Source organism: Pituophis catenifer, unplaced genomic scaffold (genome assembly GCF_029215685.1).
Source record: "Pituophis catenifer annectens isolate HBS135680 unplaced genomic scaffold, rPitCat1.0.hap2 SCAF_6, whole genome shotgun sequence".
Classification (NCBI taxonomy): Eukaryota; Metazoa; Chordata; class Lepidosauria; order Squamata; family Colubridae; genus Pituophis; species Pituophis catenifer.
The window spans coordinates 75,013,942-75,034,871 of NW_027256886.1; the positions used below are offsets into that span (position 1 = coordinate 75,013,942).

General features: G+C 43.3%; 2 protein-coding genes across 2 annotated transcripts in view; one reads left to right on the forward strand and one right to left on the reverse strand.

The window, feature by feature from the left end:
• SGPL1 (sphingosine-1-phosphate lyase 1) overlaps window positions 1-3,415 on the forward strand; it is a 50,032-nt gene extending 46,617 nt beyond the window's left edge. Inside the window, exons 13-14 of the mRNA XM_070945242.1 lie at window positions 208-328; window positions 1,425-3,415. Of these exons, the coding sequence (XP_070801343.1) occupies window positions 208-328; window positions 1,425-1,571 (268 nt within the window). The 3' untranslated portion in view covers window positions 1,572-3,415. The remainder of the gene's footprint in view (window positions 1-207; window positions 329-1,424) is intronic.
• A 2,120-nt stretch (window positions 3,416-5,535) lies between these two features.
• Window positions 5,536-19,913, reverse strand: PCBD1 (pterin-4 alpha-carbinolamine dehydratase 1). Its single transcript, XM_070945370.1, has 4 exons — window positions 19,743-19,913; window positions 9,154-9,285; window positions 6,983-7,063; window positions 5,536-5,955 (listed from the first exon to the last, which is right to left on the reverse strand). The coding sequence occupies exons 1-4, from the start codon at window positions 19,743-19,745 to the stop codon at window positions 5,857-5,859; spliced, it is 315 nt and encodes a 104-aa protein (XP_070801471.1). The 5' UTR covers window positions 19,746-19,913; the 3' UTR covers window positions 5,536-5,856.
• Between the last annotated feature and the right edge of the window lie 1,017 nt (window positions 19,914-20,930).

Consider the following 20,930-nt stretch of genomic DNA (forward strand, 5'->3'; position numbering starts at 1 on the left):
AGCAATAACTTAAGTGTGTGTTCAGATGTTGCAAAAATAGGGAACTGTCACCTTCAGTTAATTTGTAATATGGATGTGATAAGCAGCCAGTGAATCAACATTATTTCTCATGCACTTTCCAGTTCTGGCTAGAGTATGATCAAGAAACAAAAGGTTCCGATTGTGAAGAAAAGTTAACATTTTACCTTTCTCTTATCTCTTTCCAAGTATTCATTTTTGCGTAACGTTGCTACAAACAGAACCTGGGGTGGCTGAACAACTGGTGAAGGATATCAGAGAGTCTGTCTCTGAGATCATGAAGAATCCAAAGGAAAAGACCACTGGCATGGTAAAAGAAATTTTGCATTTTGGTTTTTGACGTTTCCTATCATGGAAACATATAGAGACAAAGACAGTGGCGCTTGCAGTTGGTAGAAAGCAAATCTGAGAATAGGACTTAAACCCTAGACGTAGCCTGAAAAATCAGATTGGAAGTTTGGCAATCGTTGCTAAGTTGACACCCAAGATCCTGTAATACCTATATTTCAGTAATACCTATATTTCAGCCGTGGGCCAAGTATTTTTATTTAGTCGACGCTGGCTAGTCTGCTAGATTCATTCAAAGAGATGTCCGGTCAGACTGTAATTCACACATTCCTTTATTACATCTTAATTAGTTTACTAATTAATTGCACTGCATTTACTTTAGCTTATTGTTGAATATGTTCAGTGAGTACTAAGCTATTGGCCAGGACTAGTTAGGACGCAGAATATTACTTTGCTTAGCAGAGTTACTTGGGCTGCCCTTCCCTTCCAGGTACGAATCATGGAATTGATTAAAGAAATAAATGATTTGAATATAAACTAGTTGGGGGAACTTACTTCTCTAGCATTACTTTACGTTAGCATGGAGGTCTTTCAGAGAAGTCTTCATCTGGGTGCGCTACAATCTGGTGCGCACTGGATGGAAATTCAATAAAGGGCTTTTTTTCAGGTTCTCTCTGTGCATAAGCATTGTCATTTTCTGTTATATCTTTTATGTTTCAGCTTTCTTTAGAATTTCTGTAGGTGGCCTGGCCTTATATAACCCCTTTATACCTAAGGATTTGATAACTAAGAGAATCTGCTCGGTTTAATGTTTTTTAAATGGCCTTTCATTTTAATCTGCTCCTGATTTTTATATGCCTTGTGGTTGTTCATTTCATAAGCATTGGATTTTATCGTTAGCTATTTTGGGCATTATTTATGCTTTTTTTTAAAAAAAAAATTGTATACTCTGTTTTATCTCGGCTGTTCACCGCCCTGAGTCCTGCTGGAGAAGGGCGGTATAAAAATCAAATCAAATCAAATCAATAAATCACAAGTAACACAGAAGCAATGTTGCGTGGAATAAACCTTAGCTGATCTTTGTGTTCTGTTTTGTTTTTTTCTTCTTTTCAATTCAGAGTGCAATCTATGGTCTGGCACAAACCATTCCTGACAGAAACTTGGTTTCAGAAATTGTTGGTGGTTATTTGGACAGCCTCTACAGCACAGGTGTGGAGTCCCCCTTGACTGATACGCACATGAATGGTTCTCCAAGCCCCCACTGATTTTTAGTCATCTATCTCAGTTGTTGGATGAAGACACACTAAACAATTCAAAGGAAAGGTAATATCACTTGGAAGCGTTTCTTCTGCAGTTACAGCTCACAAGGCAGTTTGATCTGTTGGCATAACATTCCCCCTTAGGTGAAACACAGGTTCAACCCCCTAACTTAGATTGGCTGTTCAGATCTGTGAAACTTCAGGAATACTCTCTCTCTCTCTCTCTCTCTCCTGTAACTTGATAATTATTTGTATTTCTAATGATGACTCACTGCTGCTTCTAGTTGTCCAAGAAACGGCAGGCTTAAAAGGACAATACAAGTCTGTTCCATCTTTGTTCATGCTCAGATGTTTCGAATTACTTCAGTGGATAGATACAGATCTCTTGGTTGATGTTCACACTGAGCAGTGAATTCAACGAAAGGTTGCACATCCTTCACAGATGATAGGATAAAGTCAGGGTGACTGGTTCACTCTGTGGGAATTTGCTCCTAATGAGAGGAAATGGATCAAAGGAAAAAAGGGACACGTCCTTCTTTCCTTGTACCTTCGGGGTGCTTTTCTCTTTTCCCTAGAATTTTTTTTTTTTGACTGTGACACCCTTCCCCCCACCTTTAGTCTTTGAGCCATGGAGATCCATGAAGGTACTAAGGATAAAACGGTTCTTCCACATGTTTTGTCCTACTTTCTGTGTTAAACTACAGTAGGACAAAGCAAATTGCATTTCTTTCAGTGTCACGGTTCGAGAAGTTCAGCTTCTTCAACTTGTGTGCTTTTCCTAGTTCTGCCGTTTTGTTAAGCGCCTTTATGGACTCAAAAGAGAACCAGTGACTCGGAATGTAATTATTTGGAGGACTCAGTGCTCCTTTCTCACCCGCTGCACTGATTTATCAGACCCATTCTCAAGAGAGCACACACAGATTTGCCTTAAATGCTGAGAGCATCTCTACTCAAGAAGCCAAGCAGATGTTCCAATCAGCAGATGATCACCTCCATTATGGTACTACACTGAAAATAACCTCAACCTCAGGTATCATATAATCCTCCTCTTCAGTGTTTCATGACGTCTCAGTTCAGTCCACCTGTAGATAGCACTTTGCAACTGTGATTGGGATACCTGTGGTCTAGACGCTTGACCTCTAATCGGTTACAGTTCCTGCTTCTATCCCATTGTTTAGTTTGCTTCTAGAAGGAACTGTGGCTCCAGCGGGCCAAATGGCAGGCATATTTAACTTTTTATTCTAAGGCTTGAGGTGTAAAGCTAGGTTCACCGGCCTAGTTTTACAGAGGTGAATGGAGAATAGTTCCATTCCGCCTTAAACTTCTTCTATAGATAAGTAGGTACTTTGCTAGATCGATCAAGGTCTCATTACATTCAGTCAGCAATAGTTCTCTAGAAAAAAAAAGGAGCATAGAATCTAATATTTTAGTGGTATAGACTCATGTTGCTTTCAGTTATTATTGTACGATCCTTTGTGACTTCAGGAGTTCAGGGTCTATGTTATGTGAATCTTTGGATTAATCATGTATCTATCTCTTCAAGGCTATCTTTCTATTTCAATTTTGAATGGAGTGAATACAAAATAATTGGATGGTTAATTGCCTAAGTCATGTATGTGTATCGACTAGCTTGAACAAAAACACAGATACGGTTTCCAAATTACATTAAGAAAGGAAAACTCGATTGCATCCCTCGTACCTATGTAATTTAAGGAACTGTTTTCATTCATGTTCTAGAACGGACTGTTAATTTGTAAGATCTTAATTTCAGTTTAATCCTGATACATGTTCAAAACTGCTTTGTTTCAATACTTAACCCATGTATACTTTGTCATGCATCTTTTACATGTTTTTGGGTTTAAAATAAATGTTATTTTCTTCCTCAACTTCCAAGTTTAAAATATTGGAAGGTAGCTTTTTCCTGTCTTAAAGAGTTTGTTTATTGGCAAGCCGACCTCATCGATCAAATTTGCCTTGGCCACCAAGATGATTAGGACCTCCATCTCTGAAATTTCTGGCAAGCTAGGTGCACTGAGATGGTTAAAAAAATAAATCAAGGTGGCAATAAAAGAATAAAAGTATAGTAGTGGCCCAAATTGTGAAAACCTTTTGGGAAAAGTGTATTTTTGAGGTGGCTAATAACACCACTTTTTCTTTTGAGTAGTACCATAAAATTATATATCAATGGAAAGATAATTTAATCAAGAATGTAATGCAACAAAGCTTGTTCAATTATCTTTATTCTATGAAAGGTTATAGCCAAATAACCAGAAAAAGGAAGCACAATTTGCTTAGGTTGTTGTCAGGTAGCTTTCCTTCATCTGATTGTAGCCAATGAGCTTGAGTGTTTAGAGAGCCAATCAGGTGTCATCTTGTTTTGGCAATGAACCAATCAGATCACAGTAAGATTCAGTTATTGATGTCATGTATTGAATCTGAGAGGAGGACATTTGTCAGTGTGTTCTGTGATCGCTATCAAGTTGGTTGGGGTTTTTTGTGTTCTTTCATTTAGTGAGCTTGTAAAACGTAATAAAATTAAAGTAATGGTGCAAAGAGTTGACTAGTCGCCCAGAAAGCGATGTAAAATAGTATTATTAAGTGAACAAGGCTACAGTTATAAAGAAATTAGAAGAAAAATTGGTGGAAACTTAACCGAAGGTGGCACTTCTAAGTTTTTGAAGAGGTATAAGGAGACTCAATCACTACAAAACCACACTGGTAAAGGCAGGAAAAGGGGCACAACAGTAAGTGATGACAGAAGAAATAAGAGACTGTGCTTACGTGATGGAAGAAAATCATCTGGGTGTATACAAGATGAAATGGCGCAATGCAATGTGAAGTTGAATGCAAGGACTGTTCAGTGCAGATTGCAGGAATTTGGCCTAAAATATAGAATTCCATCAAAAAAGCCACTTTTCTCTCTCAAAGAAAGGTTGAAAAGCATTACATTCTTGATTAAATTATCTTTCCATTGATATATAATTTTATGGTACTGCTCCAAAAAAAGTGGTGTCATTAGCCATCAAACCTCAAAAATACACACTTCCCAAAAGGTTTCCACTATTTTGGCCACTACTGTACCAAAGTTCTTTTATTGTAAGAATTTTACTTCCCTTCACTTACAACTCTCAAGAATCTTTGGAGTAATTTCAATTCTGACCGAAATCCATTATTGTACAAGGATAATGAATGTAAAAAGGAGGCATGGCAGAGACACAGCTGCCATCTTGAAGTTTTTGAGCCCCCCACACCCAATGTATGACCCTATCACACGCTATCAGGGTATGTCAACAAATGAAAACCTAACTCTCTTTTAAAAATGTTGATTGACAGAATGTGCGAGTGATTTTAATTTCCTATCTCCTGCTGTACTAGCCTAGGTTAAACTGGATGTGGTTTTGCACTGCATGAAGGGTAAAGCTATCCTAAGGAAGAAAAACAGCCATGATTTGCAATCTGTAGTATATAGGCTTCTACATCACCAATCCAAAATTCTGCCTAAAAGGTAAAGGTAAAGGTTCCCCTCACACATATATGCTAGTCGTTTCCAACTCTAGGGGGCGGTGCTCATCTCCGTTTCAAAGCCGAAGAGCCAGCGCTGTCCGAAGACATCTCTGTGGTCATGTGGCCGGCATGACTAAACGCCAAAGGCGCACAGAACACTGTTACCTTCCCACCAAAGGTGGTCCCCTTTTTTTTTTACTTGCATTTTATGCGTCCTTTCGAACTGCTAGGTTGGCAGAAGCTGGGACAAATAGCGGGAGCTCACCCCGTTACGTAGCACTAGGGATTTGAACCGCTGAACTGCCAACCTTTCGATCAACAAACTCAGTGTCTTAGCTACTGAGCTACCGCATCCCTTTAAAAGATGATTAAGTAATTCCAGCATTTCCCTGTCTACCCCTTCCATGAAGTCAGGCAATACAAGAAACAGTGTGGAAGAGAAATGCACGAGGAAACAAATTTCCAATAGATTGCGTATAAGAGCGGACTTTATTAAAACTGACAACCACAGCGGACTTCTCCTGCACCTACTTAATACTGCTAAACAGGGTTACAGAAAGAACCCTAGAGACAGATATTGACACAAGACAGATTTATAATGGATAACAGATGAATTCACAGCAGTGGTGCCTATTGCAATGTGTGACCCTATGTGTGAAACTTTTTTAAAAAAGATGGGTTCTCCCATATTAGCTGGATACGGAGGCTAGATTAAGTTTGTCACGATACTTTCCGACAGGTTAAGATGCAGGAGCTACCTTTACAGACAAAGATGGGGGTGAGCACTTTAGGCCAGTGTGTTTGCAACTTGCTCTATAAAACTGGCCAAGTTGATGTCCCGTTCAGATAAACCAGCACACTCGTGTGTGCTTAAGGTTATGTGAACCTGAAAAAAACAACAACACAAAATGCCCAATTAATACAGCAGTTATGAGAACGCATAGCAGCAAGTACTTGAAAGAGCTAAAAGATCATTTTTTAAAGTACGGAATGATAAATGTTTTTAGTATCGTCATTCACTGCTGGCCTCAGTGCTTAGCAATGAAATTTAAAACACTTTGTCCCATCAGGATTAGGGAAGCCGGTCACTTTGGTGTAGAAGAGGGTTTTTTTTTTTTAAAAAAAAAGTTAAATTGCAATTACTAGATTGAGCCACTATGAACTCCTTCCATATCAACTGGGAGCCAATCTATAATCTATACCCCTCTCCTCCTCTTGCTGCATTATAAGACTGGTAGTTGCTTAATCATATTTATCATTGTATCAGAATAAGCACTTCTGATAAGGCTTAAATACCACCCCCCCACACACACTCCATACCACGTGTTTGCACAAATGTGATCTCTGCTATAGGTTTGGGCACCTAGAAAAGTGCAAAACACTATAGACTTAATGGGCTTGTGCTACAATTGTCTTATATAGTTAACATAACTTTATCTAAACTTGAACAGAGAGCCAGGCTGGGGTTGTGATAAAACATCAGACTAGATGGGGAGACCAGAACCAGGTGAGTGACTTGGAGCTAGTCATTCTCTTTCAGACCTAGGAAGAAGGCAATGGAAAACTTCCAAACCATCATCATTATCATCTCCATTTAATGACCCCATAATCCCTTGCGGGGTGGAATCTGGGCAACTGGATAGAGCAAGCAAGTGTTTTAGTGGCCGGATACTCTTCCTGTTTCCAATGTGGAGTTTTGTTCAACGGATATATTCTCAGTGTGCCCAGAGAGAGAAATATCTGCCTCTACCTAGGATCAAACTCACAGCTTCCTGATTGGTGAGGCGAGAGCCTCACTTCTAGGCCACCGCACCACTACTTCCAAACAAAATTATCAAGAAAATTGCAAGAATCACTCAAAGCCACCCCCCCCCCACCTACCCAAAAGGGTCTGAACAACTCTTATCTCTTACTTTGTTGTAAACATTAAACCATTCAGGATGATGATCCAGTTTTTCTGCTTGTAGAGCTACTCTGGTCATAAATCCAAAGGCCTATTTAGAAGATGAAAGAGGATTTTAGAAAAAAACAAGCAAAGAAGGGAAACTCCACACAGGCTCCACGAATAAGGCATATAAGCTACTTGTCAATATTGCCACAACTGAAAAGTACACTGCACAAATCACACAATTAAGGGTCTATCGATACATTTCAGTACACTCTCCAAGGACAGCATTTAGTTTCTCACGTTTTATGCAAAAATGCAGAATGAGACAGGTTTAAGATTAAGTAAAGCCCCCAGCTTACATGGCCATTGATGTGGGCGGCTTGGAGCTGTAGCACTGTAACATCTGCAGTTCTGCAAGAGTGCTGCTTCTTAGGATTGCAGTTGGTATAGGGAGGAGTCCAATCCTTTTCTCCTCATCGCCAAAGGAAAATTCATGCTATGCAATTATTACGTCCATGCTTGTCAAGGAAAAGGCAGGGGTGAAATCCAGCAGGCTCTGACAGGTTCTGGAGAACCGGTAGCGGAAATTTTGAGTAGTTCGGAGAACTGGCAAATACCACTTTTGGCTGGCCCCAGAATGGGGTGGGAATGGGGATTTTGCAGTATCCTTCCCCTGGAGTGGGGTGGAAATGGAGATTTTGCAGTATCCTTCCCCTGCCACGCCCACCAAGCCACACCACGTCCACCAAGCCATGCCCACAGAACCGGTAGTAAAAAAAAAAATTGAATTCCACCACTGGGAAAAGGCCTCTAATGGGTGCAAACAAGTTAAGTGATGAGATTGCCAGACACAAGCAGATGTTTTGAGTTGGTCCTTTCCTGGCAAGCATGGCAGAAAAAAAGGAAAATCCACGCACCTTTCTTGAATCTAAGCATTGGTATCCTCTCCAACCTTTTGGGGATGGAGTGGAAAAATAATTAGGGCTGAACCTGAGTCTATTCGCATTTGCATCCAAGGAACATTCAGACAGCAAATGCAGTTGGATTTCAGAGCCACTCTTTGCAGCTCCTGTCTCTACAAAGCTATTGTAGCGCCAACAGGCAGAGCTATGTTCCCTTTTGCTCTACCACATGAGGACTGAAGCAATCTTGGTATCCCACATAAAGAATGTCTATGCAGATTCTCAAATCATCCAGGTCATAGTTGTTCCAAAAGTGTTCTGAAAATGTTTCTTGGATGAGAAGCAAAACCTTTTCAAACCAAAAAAGTCTAGTTGTCTTTTGAATAAAGCACCTTTGGGACTACCGTATTTTTCGGAGTATAAGACGCTCTAGGGTATAAGACACACCTTAGTTTTTTGGGAAGAAAATAAGAAAAAAATATTCTGCCTCTGCCTACCAGCATCTATCAGTATTCATCTGGCTAGCGTCCTGTCAGTGTATGAGAGAGCTGAGGGCTGTTTGGAAACTGAAACAGTATTTGCTGTGTGAGCAACAAGGAAGGAGACAGCAAGGAGCCTGGGCGTGGCTTAGCTCAACTGTTCTAAAGCTGCATGCTGTGCTGATCTCTGAAACTGAAACTGAAACTCCTCCTCTTTGTGTTTTGCTTGTGTTGGAAAACCTGCTTTTGGTATTGTATATTTACTTTATATTATATATAAAGAGAAGTTATTGAATACTGTTGAATAAGTTACTTGTGTGTGCTTTCTGGATGTGACAGTCCTTGCAGCAAATAGCAAACAGCCAGGTCAGCTTCAGCTAATTATTGCAGCCTGATTCAGCACGAGCAGCTGATTGGCAGGTGGATCAACCTCCGGAATACCCCCAATCAGCTGTTCCAGGCTACAGGGATTGCCACAGACCATTGCCTCCGTGCCTACATTCTGTGTATAAGATGCACCCAAATTTTCACTCTCTTTTAGGGGGGAAAAAGTGTGTCTTATACTCCAAAAAATATGATACATAAACAGAAGCACTGGCAAGTATTAACCCACAGACCCACTTACACATGTCAAGAGTTGCGACACTACAGAATTAGGAACTGAGCATCTTTTGCAGCTGCTTGTGTCATGGGATTTGCATCTTAACCGAGCCTACTGTTAATCAGTGTATAGAGCTGCACGTCTGGTCATTGTTCCCAACCCATGCATAAGCCTGGCTTTCTCAAAATAAAATAATAGATAAGTGCTTTTGTACCCGATTAAAATCCTTGAAATGGAACTCCTTGTAGATAGCATCTCTGCCTTCCACCTCATTCCATCCTACTGCTCTGAGATTTGGCAGGAGCTGTTCTCTTTCTTCGCCACTCAGTCGGTGAGCTTTTCCTGCCTAGGAGAAAATGGAGAAAGCCTCTGCAACAAACATCTAGATAAACCTATCTCTAAGCATGAACAACACGTCTACGTAGAAACTATTTTCAGATGAATCTAGAGCAGGGATGTCAAAACTCGATTTCATTGAGGGTCACATCAGGGTTGTGTTTGACCTCGGGGTGGTAGTGGGCTTGGGCTGGGCGTGGCCCTCTGCCAGCGAAAATGAAGCTCGGGGGCCACACGCAGCCTGCCCGGGCCCCATTTTTGGCTGTGATGGCCTCCTGCAGCCCTCTGGGGTTGGGGGGCGCACACGGCCTCCTGGCCCCCGTTTTTGGCTCAGACAGACTCCTGCAGCCCTCATGTGTGCGCACCCCCAGCTCTGTTTTTGCTGACAAGAATATTGCAGGATGCTGTCACGGCCAAAAACGGAGCCTGGGAGGGCTGCACACGGCTGTCATGAAGTCCGTTTGGTTTTGGCAGAGGCACCGTGGGCCAGTCCTTCGCGGTTTCCAGGACGGCCCCGTGGGCCGGATCCGACCCGCGGGCCTTGAGTTTGACACTCCTGATCTAAAGCATCAGATCTATTGGGTTTGTTTTTTTTTTAAATTTTTCGGAAGTCAATCTCGTAAATAACTACTTAGAGAAATACAGAGCATTCCAAGCTTACGGCACTCCAACGTTCCATGACTGACTTGGGAAGAGGATGGGAGGTGTAGTCCAACACACAGAAGGCACAAGTTGGGGAAAAGCTATCCTCCTGCACTGGCTGTACACAGCATGTTGCACATGCTTTCATGCAACAGACATCCTGGCCTGATTTTGCTGCCTCCAACTGTTGTTCAAGGTAAAGGCAGGTTGTGGCAAACATCAGCACATTAAAGTGGTGTGTTCCTTCGCTGACGTGACCCGAATGGTTGCATTCCTATTTAGGGGGAACGCATGTCCCATTTTGCTTAGGTATCCATTTGCTTTATTATCCATAACATTGATTATAAGCAGAAAATAACCAGTTTCTATTTCGGGGAAGAACAATATATCCAAGAAGGTTTGTGTTAGTGCTAAAACCATCCCACAATTTACAGTCCTTTATTGGAAGCCATTAAAATGTGCTAGACCACTTTGTTACGGGTTATATAAACAGATATAAACACTGTCGCTAATTTGATGCCAAATATGTCATTCAATACAGGTTTTGACTTGCTTAGCACTTAGACTTATATACCACTTATAGAGTTTTAGAGCTCTCTTTAAGCGGTTTACAGAATCAGCCTATTGCTCCCAACAATCTGGCTCCTCATTTTACCCACCTCGGGAGGATGGAAGGCTGAGTCAACCTTGAACCTGGTGAGATTTGAACTGCCAAATGGCAGTCAGCCAGCAGTCGGCAGAAGTTGCCTGCAGTACTGCACTCTAACCACTGCACCACCGCGGCTCACTTGCTACCACAATTGCAACCAGAATTTTATTTTATTTATTTTATTTTACTTCAGATTTATATACCGCCCTTCTCCTTAGGGACTCAGGGCGGTGTACAGCCAAGTAAAAACACATAAATACATAATACATAATAAATAGATTAAGAACAGATTAAAAGGAAATATCTCAATTTGGCCCAAAATTTAAAAAGACAAACAAATTTAAAATCATTTAAAAGGATTTGTTAGGCCAGCCCGGCTTGTTGAAAAAGGAAAGTTTTAAGGGAACGGCGGAAGGCACGAAGGTCTTGGATTCTCCTTATCTCTGGGGGCAGTTGATTCCAGAGGGTGGGAGCCCCCACAGAGAAGGCCCTCCCCCTGGGGGTCACCAGCCTGCATTGCTTGGCTGATGGCACCCCGAGGAGGCCCTCTCTGTGGGAGCACACGGGTCGATGGGAGGTCATCGGTGGCAGAAGGCGGTCTCGAAGATAACTAGGTCCTATGCCATGGAGCGCTTTAAAGGTGGTAACCAACACCTTGAAGCGCACCCGGAAGACCACTGGGAGCCAGTGCAGCTTGCGCAGGAGCGGTGCTATGCGGGAGCGCCATGCAGCTCCCGTAATTACCCGTGCGGCTGCATTCTGGACCAGTTGGCGCCTCCGGGTGCTCCTCAAGGGGAGCCCCATGTAGAGAGCGTTGCAGTAGTCCAGGTGAGAGGTGACGAGGGCATGAGTGACTGTGCGCACGGAATCCCGATCAAGAAAGGGGCGCAACTGGCGAATCAGGCGAACCTGACAAAAGGTCCCCCTGGCAACAGCTGTCAGATGTTCCTCCAAGGACAGCTGTGTATCCAGGAGGACACCCAGATTGCGCGCCCTCTCCACAGGGGCCAAAGACCCGCCCCCGATAGTCAGTGATGGAGTCAGCTGACTATATCGGGATGCCGGGATTTTGGTTGCTAAGCATTGGTTGAATCACATCCAATTGTACTACCTTTTTGCTGTTAAGTGAATCATATAGACATTAGTGAATCCAGCTTCCCCCACCGACTTTGTTTGCCAGAAGCCAGCTGGGGAGGTCCCAAGTTGTGATCGCATGACCCCCAAATTTTCTTCACTTGATGGGCAGGGATGCTCCAAACAGTTATAAGGGCAAGCACTGTTTATGAGTCACTTTTTTCCAGTGCTGTTGTAACTTTGAATGGTTGTAAGTCGAGGACTACCTGTAGAACATTTAAAGTTGCCCATGCAGCAGAAAAAAAACCCCAGACTAATCATTTTCATTGCTCAATTCTACCAACAGAGATAACCTTTATGGCCATGCTAAATTCTAAGTCTGAAAACCCATGATTAATAGCTATGATAATTTACACTGATAATTTTACATAGTTTGGAAGTTGGCTGCAATGGACTTGGTGTTAAATAAAACGTTGATTAAAAGCAGAGTGCTCCTCCCAGAGAAATGGTTAACTAGAAGACACCCACATTTATATAAAAAGGCAGGAACCAAATCTTAATAAGCAGCTTCTTTCTTAGTTAATGGTTAAAGGCTATTGCATCATTAATCCATGTCCTTTAATCTTCTGTGGATATTGGGAGGAGCCCATGGTGACAAATAGGAACATGCCAGCAGCTCTTACTGGTTTCCATACTGTCAGTTGGAAGGACAATTGTGCAACAGTTTTGGAAACTTTTTTGATGAATGCTAATGCAAAGCAAAGCAAATGGGATTGAAGGGAGAATAACTCGGTTTGGATCCAACACAAAATTATGTGACTTTCTTCCCTGAGGATTCTGGAGCTGAGAATCTCCAGCTGAAAGGATTTTATTCCCATCGTGGTCTTTGCAGCTGGCATAGATTTATTCTACTATAACCCACTTAGCAAAATAATTGTGTATGTGTGTACAAAATTATATTATATTACAGGAAGTCCTCGACTTACAACAGTTCATTTAGTGACCGTTCAAAGTTACAACGGTACTGAAAAAATTGACTGAAGGCCATTTTTGACATTTATGACCACTGCAGCATCTCCCATGGTCATGTGATTTACATTTGGATGTTTGACAACTTCATATTTATGATGGCTGCAGCATCCCGGGGTCATGTAATCCCCTTCTGCAACCTTCTGACAAGCAAAATCAATGGGGAAGCCAGATTCACTTAACAACCGTGTTACTAACTTAACAACTTAAGTGTTCCACTTAACAAATGTGACAAGAAAAGGCGTAACAAATTGATCACTTAGCAACGTCAATTTTGGGCTCAATGGTGGGCGTATGTTGAGGACTGCCTGTATATCATATCAATTATCTAACATGTTGCATTACATTTAATATACTTCATGTGACATAAATATGGTTTCAAAGTGATAGTAAGACACCAATAAGCATTTGGAACATCTGCACACTGCTTGATTTAGAGCAGGGGTGTCAAACTCAATTTCATTGAGGGCTGCATCAGGGTTGTGTTTGACCTCGGGGGGGGGGGGGAGCAGGGGGGAGGTGTGGTCAGGGAGGGCTTAATGTCACTCATGTCGGAGGTGTGGGGAGGGGCTGTCTGTGTGCCTGAGCTCTGTTTCCGGCTGCGACAGCCTCCTCCAACCCTCTGCCAGTGAAAACGGGCTGCTGAGCTTGGTTTTCGGCTGCAATAGCCTCTTGCAATCATCTGCCAGGCACCACGGGCTAGTCCTTCGCTGTTTCCAGGGCGGCCCTACAATTCAGATCTAAGTATCCCGTCGGCCGGATGTGGCCCGCGGGCCTTGAGTCTGACACCCCTGATTTAGAGCAATGCATAATTCCAGTGAAGAAGCTACATCCACAATTCTCGGAGAAGGCCTCAATGGAATCTTTTATTCCCTTTCTGGATCGGGATTCCTTACGCACAGTCACTCAGGCACTCGTCACTTCCCGCCTGGACTACTGTAATGCTCTCTACATGGGGCTCCCCTTGAGGAGTACCCGGAGGCTCCAACTGGTGCAGAATGCGGCCGCGCGGGGGATTATGGGAGCGAGGGGTCGCTCCCATGTGACACCTCTCCTGCGTGAGCTGCATTGGCTTCCAGTGGTCTTCCGGGTGCGCTTCAAGGTGTTGGTTACCACCTTTAAAGCGCTCCATGGCATAGGACCTGGGTACTTGCGGGACCGCCTTCTGCCGCCGATAGCCTCCCACCGTCCAGTACGCTCCCACAGAGAGGGACTCCTCAGGGTGCCGTCGGCCAGGCAATGTCGGCTGGCGACCCCCAGGGGGAGGGCCTTCTCTGTGGCAGCCCCCGCCCTCTGGAACGATCTGCCCCCGGAGATAAGAAGGATATCGGATCTTCGGGTCTTTCGCCGAGCCCTGAAAACTCTTCTTTTCCAGCAAGCAGGGCTGGCGTGAACCCCGCCCCCCTTTTTTAGTTTTTAATGGTTATTAATTGTTTAGTTTTAATTTGTTAATGGGTTTTAATTCGCACTGTTTTAATTCGGGCCAAAGTATATAATTCTTTTAATTAATTTTAAATTTTGTATTGTTATGTATTTTAGTTTTGGCTGTGCACCGCCCTGAGTCCACTAGGAGAAGGGCGGTATATAAATTGAATAAATAAATAAATAAATAAATAAATAAATAAATCTTTTATTGACCTATTCTATAGTGTCCCACGGGATGCAGTGGCTCAGTGGCTAAGACACTGAGCTTGTTGATCAAAAGGTCAGCAGTTCAGCGAATCGAATCCCTAGTGACACGTAATGGGGTGAGCTCCCGTTACTTGTCCCAGCTTCTGCCAACCTAGCAGTTTGAAAGCACGTAAAAAATGCAAGTAGAAAAATAGGGACCACCTTTGGTGGGAAAGGTAACAGCGTTCCGTGCGCCTTTGGCATTGAGTCATGCCAGCTACATGACCACAGAGACATCATCGAACAGTGCAGGCTCTTCGGCTTTGAAACGGAGATGAGCACTGCCCCCTAGAGTCGGGAACGACTAGCACATATGTGCGAGGGGAACCTTTACCTTTATAGTGTCCTACAAAATATTCTGGGAGTTCCCCAAAAGAATTCCTTGCATGTTTCTCTTCAAACCTCACTTCTATCCTGCTTAATGGATGCTACATGCAGCAGCACTTCAGCGAATTGAAGCCATACTGAGTAAACAGTGCACAGCACAATAAACCTCCAGCCGCTGCCCTTTTACTGAGATCACCTGATAAACGTGTTCCTGGTATCTTAGCGACTGCTGATAAGGCTTTTAGAGAAAGAGACAGACAAGGTTTATGTCCGCCAGTGATCTCACCCACGCTTTTATTACTGGCTAACTAAAAGCAAGGCAATGGGAAAAAAATAATAATGGAGAGTTAATATTGTAAGACTGGATTTCAGGCAATCGTGCTCAGAATAAGATTGAAGTCAGTGCATTCTAGACATCACATAACCATTTGAGCCCGGTCATCTTTGCACATATTAAATGCTGCAGCTTTTTCTTGACTCAGTTTTATTAGTTTTAAAGCAATTTAATACAGGTAGTCCTCGCCTTAGAACTGTTCATTTAGCAACCCTCACTCCCCACCCCAAAGTTACAGCATCGACAAACATGACTTACAACTAGTTGTCATGACCATTGCAGCACCCCTCCAGTGTCAAATTTTGATGTTATCAAAATTTGGCCACTTGGCAAGTGGCTTGTTTTTATGATGGTTCTTGCATCTTGGGGGCACCAGTTGTGACCATTTGCATGTCTGCATCTTGGGGGGCCATTTGTGACCTTCCTAGCTGGCTTCTGACAAGCCAAGTCCAGGAAAGAAGCCACATTCACTGAACGACCCACCCTGATTCACTTAGCAACCACATGATTCACTTAGCAATTGTGGCAAAAAGATCATAAAATAAGATGAGAGTCACTTAACAACTTTCTTGATTTGCAATGGAAATTCTGTCCCAATTGTGGCTTGTAAGTCAAGGGCTACATTTTAATCTTTCTAGTAAGCTTCCCCTATAAAGGGACACGCTGAGCTTGTCGATCGAAAGGTCGGCAGTTCAGCGGTTCGAATCCCTAGTGCCACGTAACGGAGTGAGCTCCCGTGACTTGTCCCAGCTTCTGCCAACCTAGCAGTTCGAAAGCACGTAAAAAATGCAAGTAGAAAAATAAGGACCACCTTCGGTGGGAAGGTAATAGCGTTCCGTGCACCTTTGGCGTTTAGTCATGCCGGCCACATGACCATGGAGACATCTTCGGGCAGCACTGGCTCTTCGGCCTTGAAACACAGATGAGCACCGCCCCCTAGAGTTGGGAATGACTAGCACATTACCTTTACCTTTAAGCTTCCCTTATTAGAGAACGTGTTAAGTCCAGCCGTGAAATTGCATCACAGTTTTTCAAGGCTGTAGGCCACGATCAAGATCACGGGTATCAAACTCACGGCTCACAGGCCAGATGCGTCACATGCTGGGGTACCATGGGCTGGTCCTTTGCTGTCTCCAGGCCAGCCCTGCGGGCCAGATATAAGCATCCCCCAGGCCGGATCCGGCCCGCAAGCCTTGAGTTTGACACCCCTGTCCTAGATAGTTATAGGATCAGCGAGTCTTTTATCTTCGGTGTCTACCAAGGACCAAACTGGCTGTGCTGGTGGGAGAGGGGGAGGGGATGGTTCTGAGCAAGCAGTCAGCAAGTGTGCGTGGACAGCTCCATTTGCTGCTTGCACAAATGAGGATGTGTATGCGTGCTCGCATGCTTGCTGGCTGGCTGTTTCTGCGGCCTGATTGCCAACCCCTCACAACCCACAGGTTGGGGACCTCTGGTCTAAGATACCTGGAAGGCACCCCCAAGTCTGAATATAAACTTGGGCTAGGAACAGAAACCCTGCACCCTCAACGGGTAAAGCTCCCATTTTGGGCTGCTAAGCCAATTGGTGTGATTAGATTTCCACAAGCCTCTGTTTGGCAATGAACAGTATAGGGTCTCCTGCTTAAGCAGGGGGTTGGACTAGAAGACCTCCAAGGTCCCTTCCGACTCTGTTATTCCACCCAAGGCTATCCCACAATTCTCCATATAGCACTAACAATGACTGAAATTCCCATTTCTCTCCTTTTGTCTTTTCTTCTGGGATATGGAAGGTTTTCTGGCTGGTATAATTTGCTTGCCTAGCCCACCATCCTTTGACAAGCCTACATCCCTTTGTCGCCAGGTTGCCAATCCCTGATCCCAGAAATGTAGTTAACAGGCATTTGATTTGCTTGGGGTCCCAAAGTTTCAGTTTCAGTTTATTTAGATTTATATACCGCCCTTCTCCCAAAGGACTCAGGGCGGTGAACAGCCAAAGATAAAACACATACAATATAAAATTTAAAAAAACAATTTAAAACATATTAAATAAATTTGGCCCATACTAATTAAAACACCCCTTTTTAAAAACAAATTAAAATTAAACAATTAAAAGGCCAGCCTAACGTGAGAAGTATTTTACTTTTTTTTTTTCAAAGTTCATCACAAAACTGCTTTATGCCCCCTGCTAATAGCCACAACCTTGTTCCCCCTCCCCCTCTCAATCCAATCCAGCTGCCATTTCCCTGGTTAAGATTTCAAATTTTTTTTTGGAAAAAGAAAAGTCTGAAACATTTCACCATATGTGCCTTTGATGACAACACATGCCCCTAAATATTGCACAGATGTTTAAAAAAAAAACTCATGCAACCGATTACAGTAAGCTGCAGAAAAGAGTTAAGCAAGGAGGAGACCAGTTCCAAGACTGGATAGAGTTTTGTAAGTACCAGACCTGAGAGAAAAGCAACAGAGGCCCAGAACATCTGCTCTTGCATCTAAGAGAAAACAACTGGAAATTTACCCAAGATATAGCAGCTCCTTTCTGGCTTCAGATGGAGCAGCGTTAATGTTACCCGTCTCCCTTAAACTCTGTAGGTCTGAACATATCTCTGATGGCCATCCTAGAAAACAGCTGATTCTTCCTGGAAGCTTTGCAATAAAAGTCCCAAAAATGCTTTTTTCTCCCCCAAAGGGCAACTGGACTTTGTTTTGTTTTTCTTTGAAGAAGTTTCGTTTCTCATCCAAGAAGCTTCTTCAGCTCGGATTAGATGGTGGGGAATGAAAGGATTTATACTCCTTGCAGACAAGCTGGTCATCTGCATCCTTTTAGTGAGTCATGGAGGCCACCTGGAGGCTTATCTATGTCATCAGGATCGCCTGAGTGATGCAAATGGTTTTGGCAGCTCCTTGGAACTGTTGAAAGGATTGTGTTGTAGACTGGAGATAGATGGTGTCGTATCCCACTGCTTCTGTTGAGAGAGGGCTGTTCATTTTTGACACAGATGGCCTCTTTGACCCCTCTTTCAAACCAGCTGTCCTCCAGGTCCAAAGTGTGGATTTTGCTGTCTTTGGAAAAGTGGCCTTTTGTTTTTTAAATGCAGTCCATCTGCAAAGGACCAGCTATCTTGCAAAGAGTATAAATCCTTCCATTTTTACATCTTAATGAAGATGTAAAAGCAAGATAGAAATGTAGTAAGAAAAATGGGGAGAAAGGAGGCATAAAATGAATTCATATAATTAATATAAACGCCAAGAAATTTGGAAAGAATGCTGTAACAAATTAAATGAAAATATAAAGGCATGATAGAAATACAGTAAGACGATGGAGGAGGAAGTAGTGGACACAAAATATGTACTCGGATGACACACTGATTGATTAATGATGCACTGTTTGTTTTTTAAAAAAACTTTTTACAAAAATAAATAAATCTATTCCCCACCATCCAGTCACAGCTGAAGAAGCTTCTTGGATGAGAAGCGAAAAGTCTTCGAAGAAAAACCCAGAAAGTCCAGTTGCTTCTTGAAAAAGAAAAAAGAAAAGAAAAGCATCTTTGGGACAACAATGACCTGGATGACTGAGAATCTCCATAGACCCTTTGCGATGACGACGATGATGATGATAATAATAATGGGAAGTGTTCGACTAGTGATTTGTGATACGAAATCCAGCATGGTTATCTCATTTGCTGTGTATACTGTCATTTTTGTGCATGTAATAAGAACAACAACAACAATAATGACTCTACAAAAAACCACCTTACTCGGAACAGCTTACATCCTCTGAGGATACCTTAACAGTTCCTAGGTCCTTGGTTAGGACTCGAGCTGCTGAGCTATTAACCAGCCTCAAATAATAATAATAATAATAATAATAATAATAATAAATAATAATAATAATAATAATAATAATAATAATAATAATAATAATAATAATATGACTTTACAAACCCTCCGACGATATCTTAACAGTTCCTAGGTCCTTGGTTAGGACTCGAGCTGCTGAGCTATTAACCAGCCTCAAATAATAATAATAATAATAATAATAATAATAATAATAATAGTAATAATAATAATAATAATAATAATAATAATAATAATAATAATAATAATAATAATAATTTGACTTTACAAACCCTCCGATGATATCTTAACAGTTCCTAGGTCCTTGGTTAGGACTCGAGCTGCTGAGCTATTAACCAGCCTCAAAGGCTGTGAATCTCATTAAAGATTAAATCATCATCATCATCATCATCATCATCATCATCATCATCATCATCATCAAACCTAGACCTGCCTGCCAAATTAATTAAATCTCCTTAGCTGCGATTTGATAGGACGCCTCCTGGTGCCTTTTCCCCACTTGCTACTCCGCCCTCCCCTCCGCGTCCCTCCTGCCTTACCGGAGTAAGGTCGTAGTTGGGAGATGCGCGCCGCTCTTACAAGAGACCTCACGAAGCTTGGACAGCGAGTGATCGAAACAGACAGACAGACAGACGGAAATAATAGAAAAGAAGAGCTGGACAGGGACAGGCAGAGGCCAGACAGAGGGATAGGCGCACGCCACCAGCGCAAACTCGATCTCGGCCACTTTCCCTTTCAACCGACCTGAGTTCGGATTAAGAATTAACCCAGAACTGCCAACATTGTATCTCTTGCCCCCACCCCACCCCTCCCCTCAGACCCAGCCCCATCGCCTCTCCTGGGCGGGGGTGGGGGTCTTGCAATTTTCTCTCCCCCCCACCGCCAGCGCTCTTGGGGAACTCACCATGGCTGGCAACGGCGGAGCGCGCAAAAAGCCAAGAAAGCGCCGCTGATTTCCAAAGCGCAACTCGGCAGGCGGAGGGCGCGGCCCTCGGACCAATGCGGTGCAAGCGGAGGTGGGGCGGGTCGAGAGGGCTCCGTCCCCTCCGTGGAAGAGAGGCCGAGCCACGCGGGGTGCAGCTGGAACGAGAAGGCTGCCCCCCCCCCCGCCCGCCGTCTCCGCCTGGGGGTGATGAAGGGATCTTGCAATCCCGAGGGATAATAGAGTCGGAAGGGATCTTGTAGGTCATCTAGTCTAACCCCCCCCCCCCCCCGCCGCCGCCGAAGCAGGAAACCCCTACACCATTTCTGACCAAAGCCCTCAAAAGGGCTTTTTTTTTTTTGTTGGCCATAATAAACAAATATTTACGGAATCGAGCCAATGACGATTTACTCAGTTAAAGAAGAACGCAAAAGATAAATTCAACAACTCTGCGGGGTTTTGTTTTTTTTATTTTTTTTATTTTTGCAACAGTTCCGAAGGGGCTTGGCTTGTCCTCGTTTTCTTCCAGGCTTGAAGAAGGAGTCTCTCTCTCTCTCTCTCTCTCTCTCTCTCTCTCTCTCTCTCTCTCTCTCTCTCACACACACACACACACACACACACACACACACACACACACACACACACACACACACACAGACACAGACACACACAGAGACAGACACAGACACACACAGACACACACAGACATACAGACACACACAAACACAGACATATAGACACACACAGACACAGACACACACACACACACAGACACACATACACACACACACACAGAAACACACAGACACAGACACACAGACAGACAGACAGACAGACACACACACACACACAGACACAGATACACAGACACACAGAGACACACACAGACACACAAAAACAGACATACAGACACACACACACACACACACACACACACACACACACACACACACACACACACACACAGAAACACACTGGGCACTGGAGCAGCTTGGCTGGGCCCCAAGTATCTCACTCTCTCTTGGACAACTAGTTCAATTCCACCCAGTTTTCAAAAAATCCACTCACCTCAAAAAATTCTGAAGTTCGGAGGAATCCACAGGGCTTTTTCAAAAAGTCAAGAAAACATGTGTAGGAAGTTAGCACCCACCCCTCTCCTAGAAGAATGAC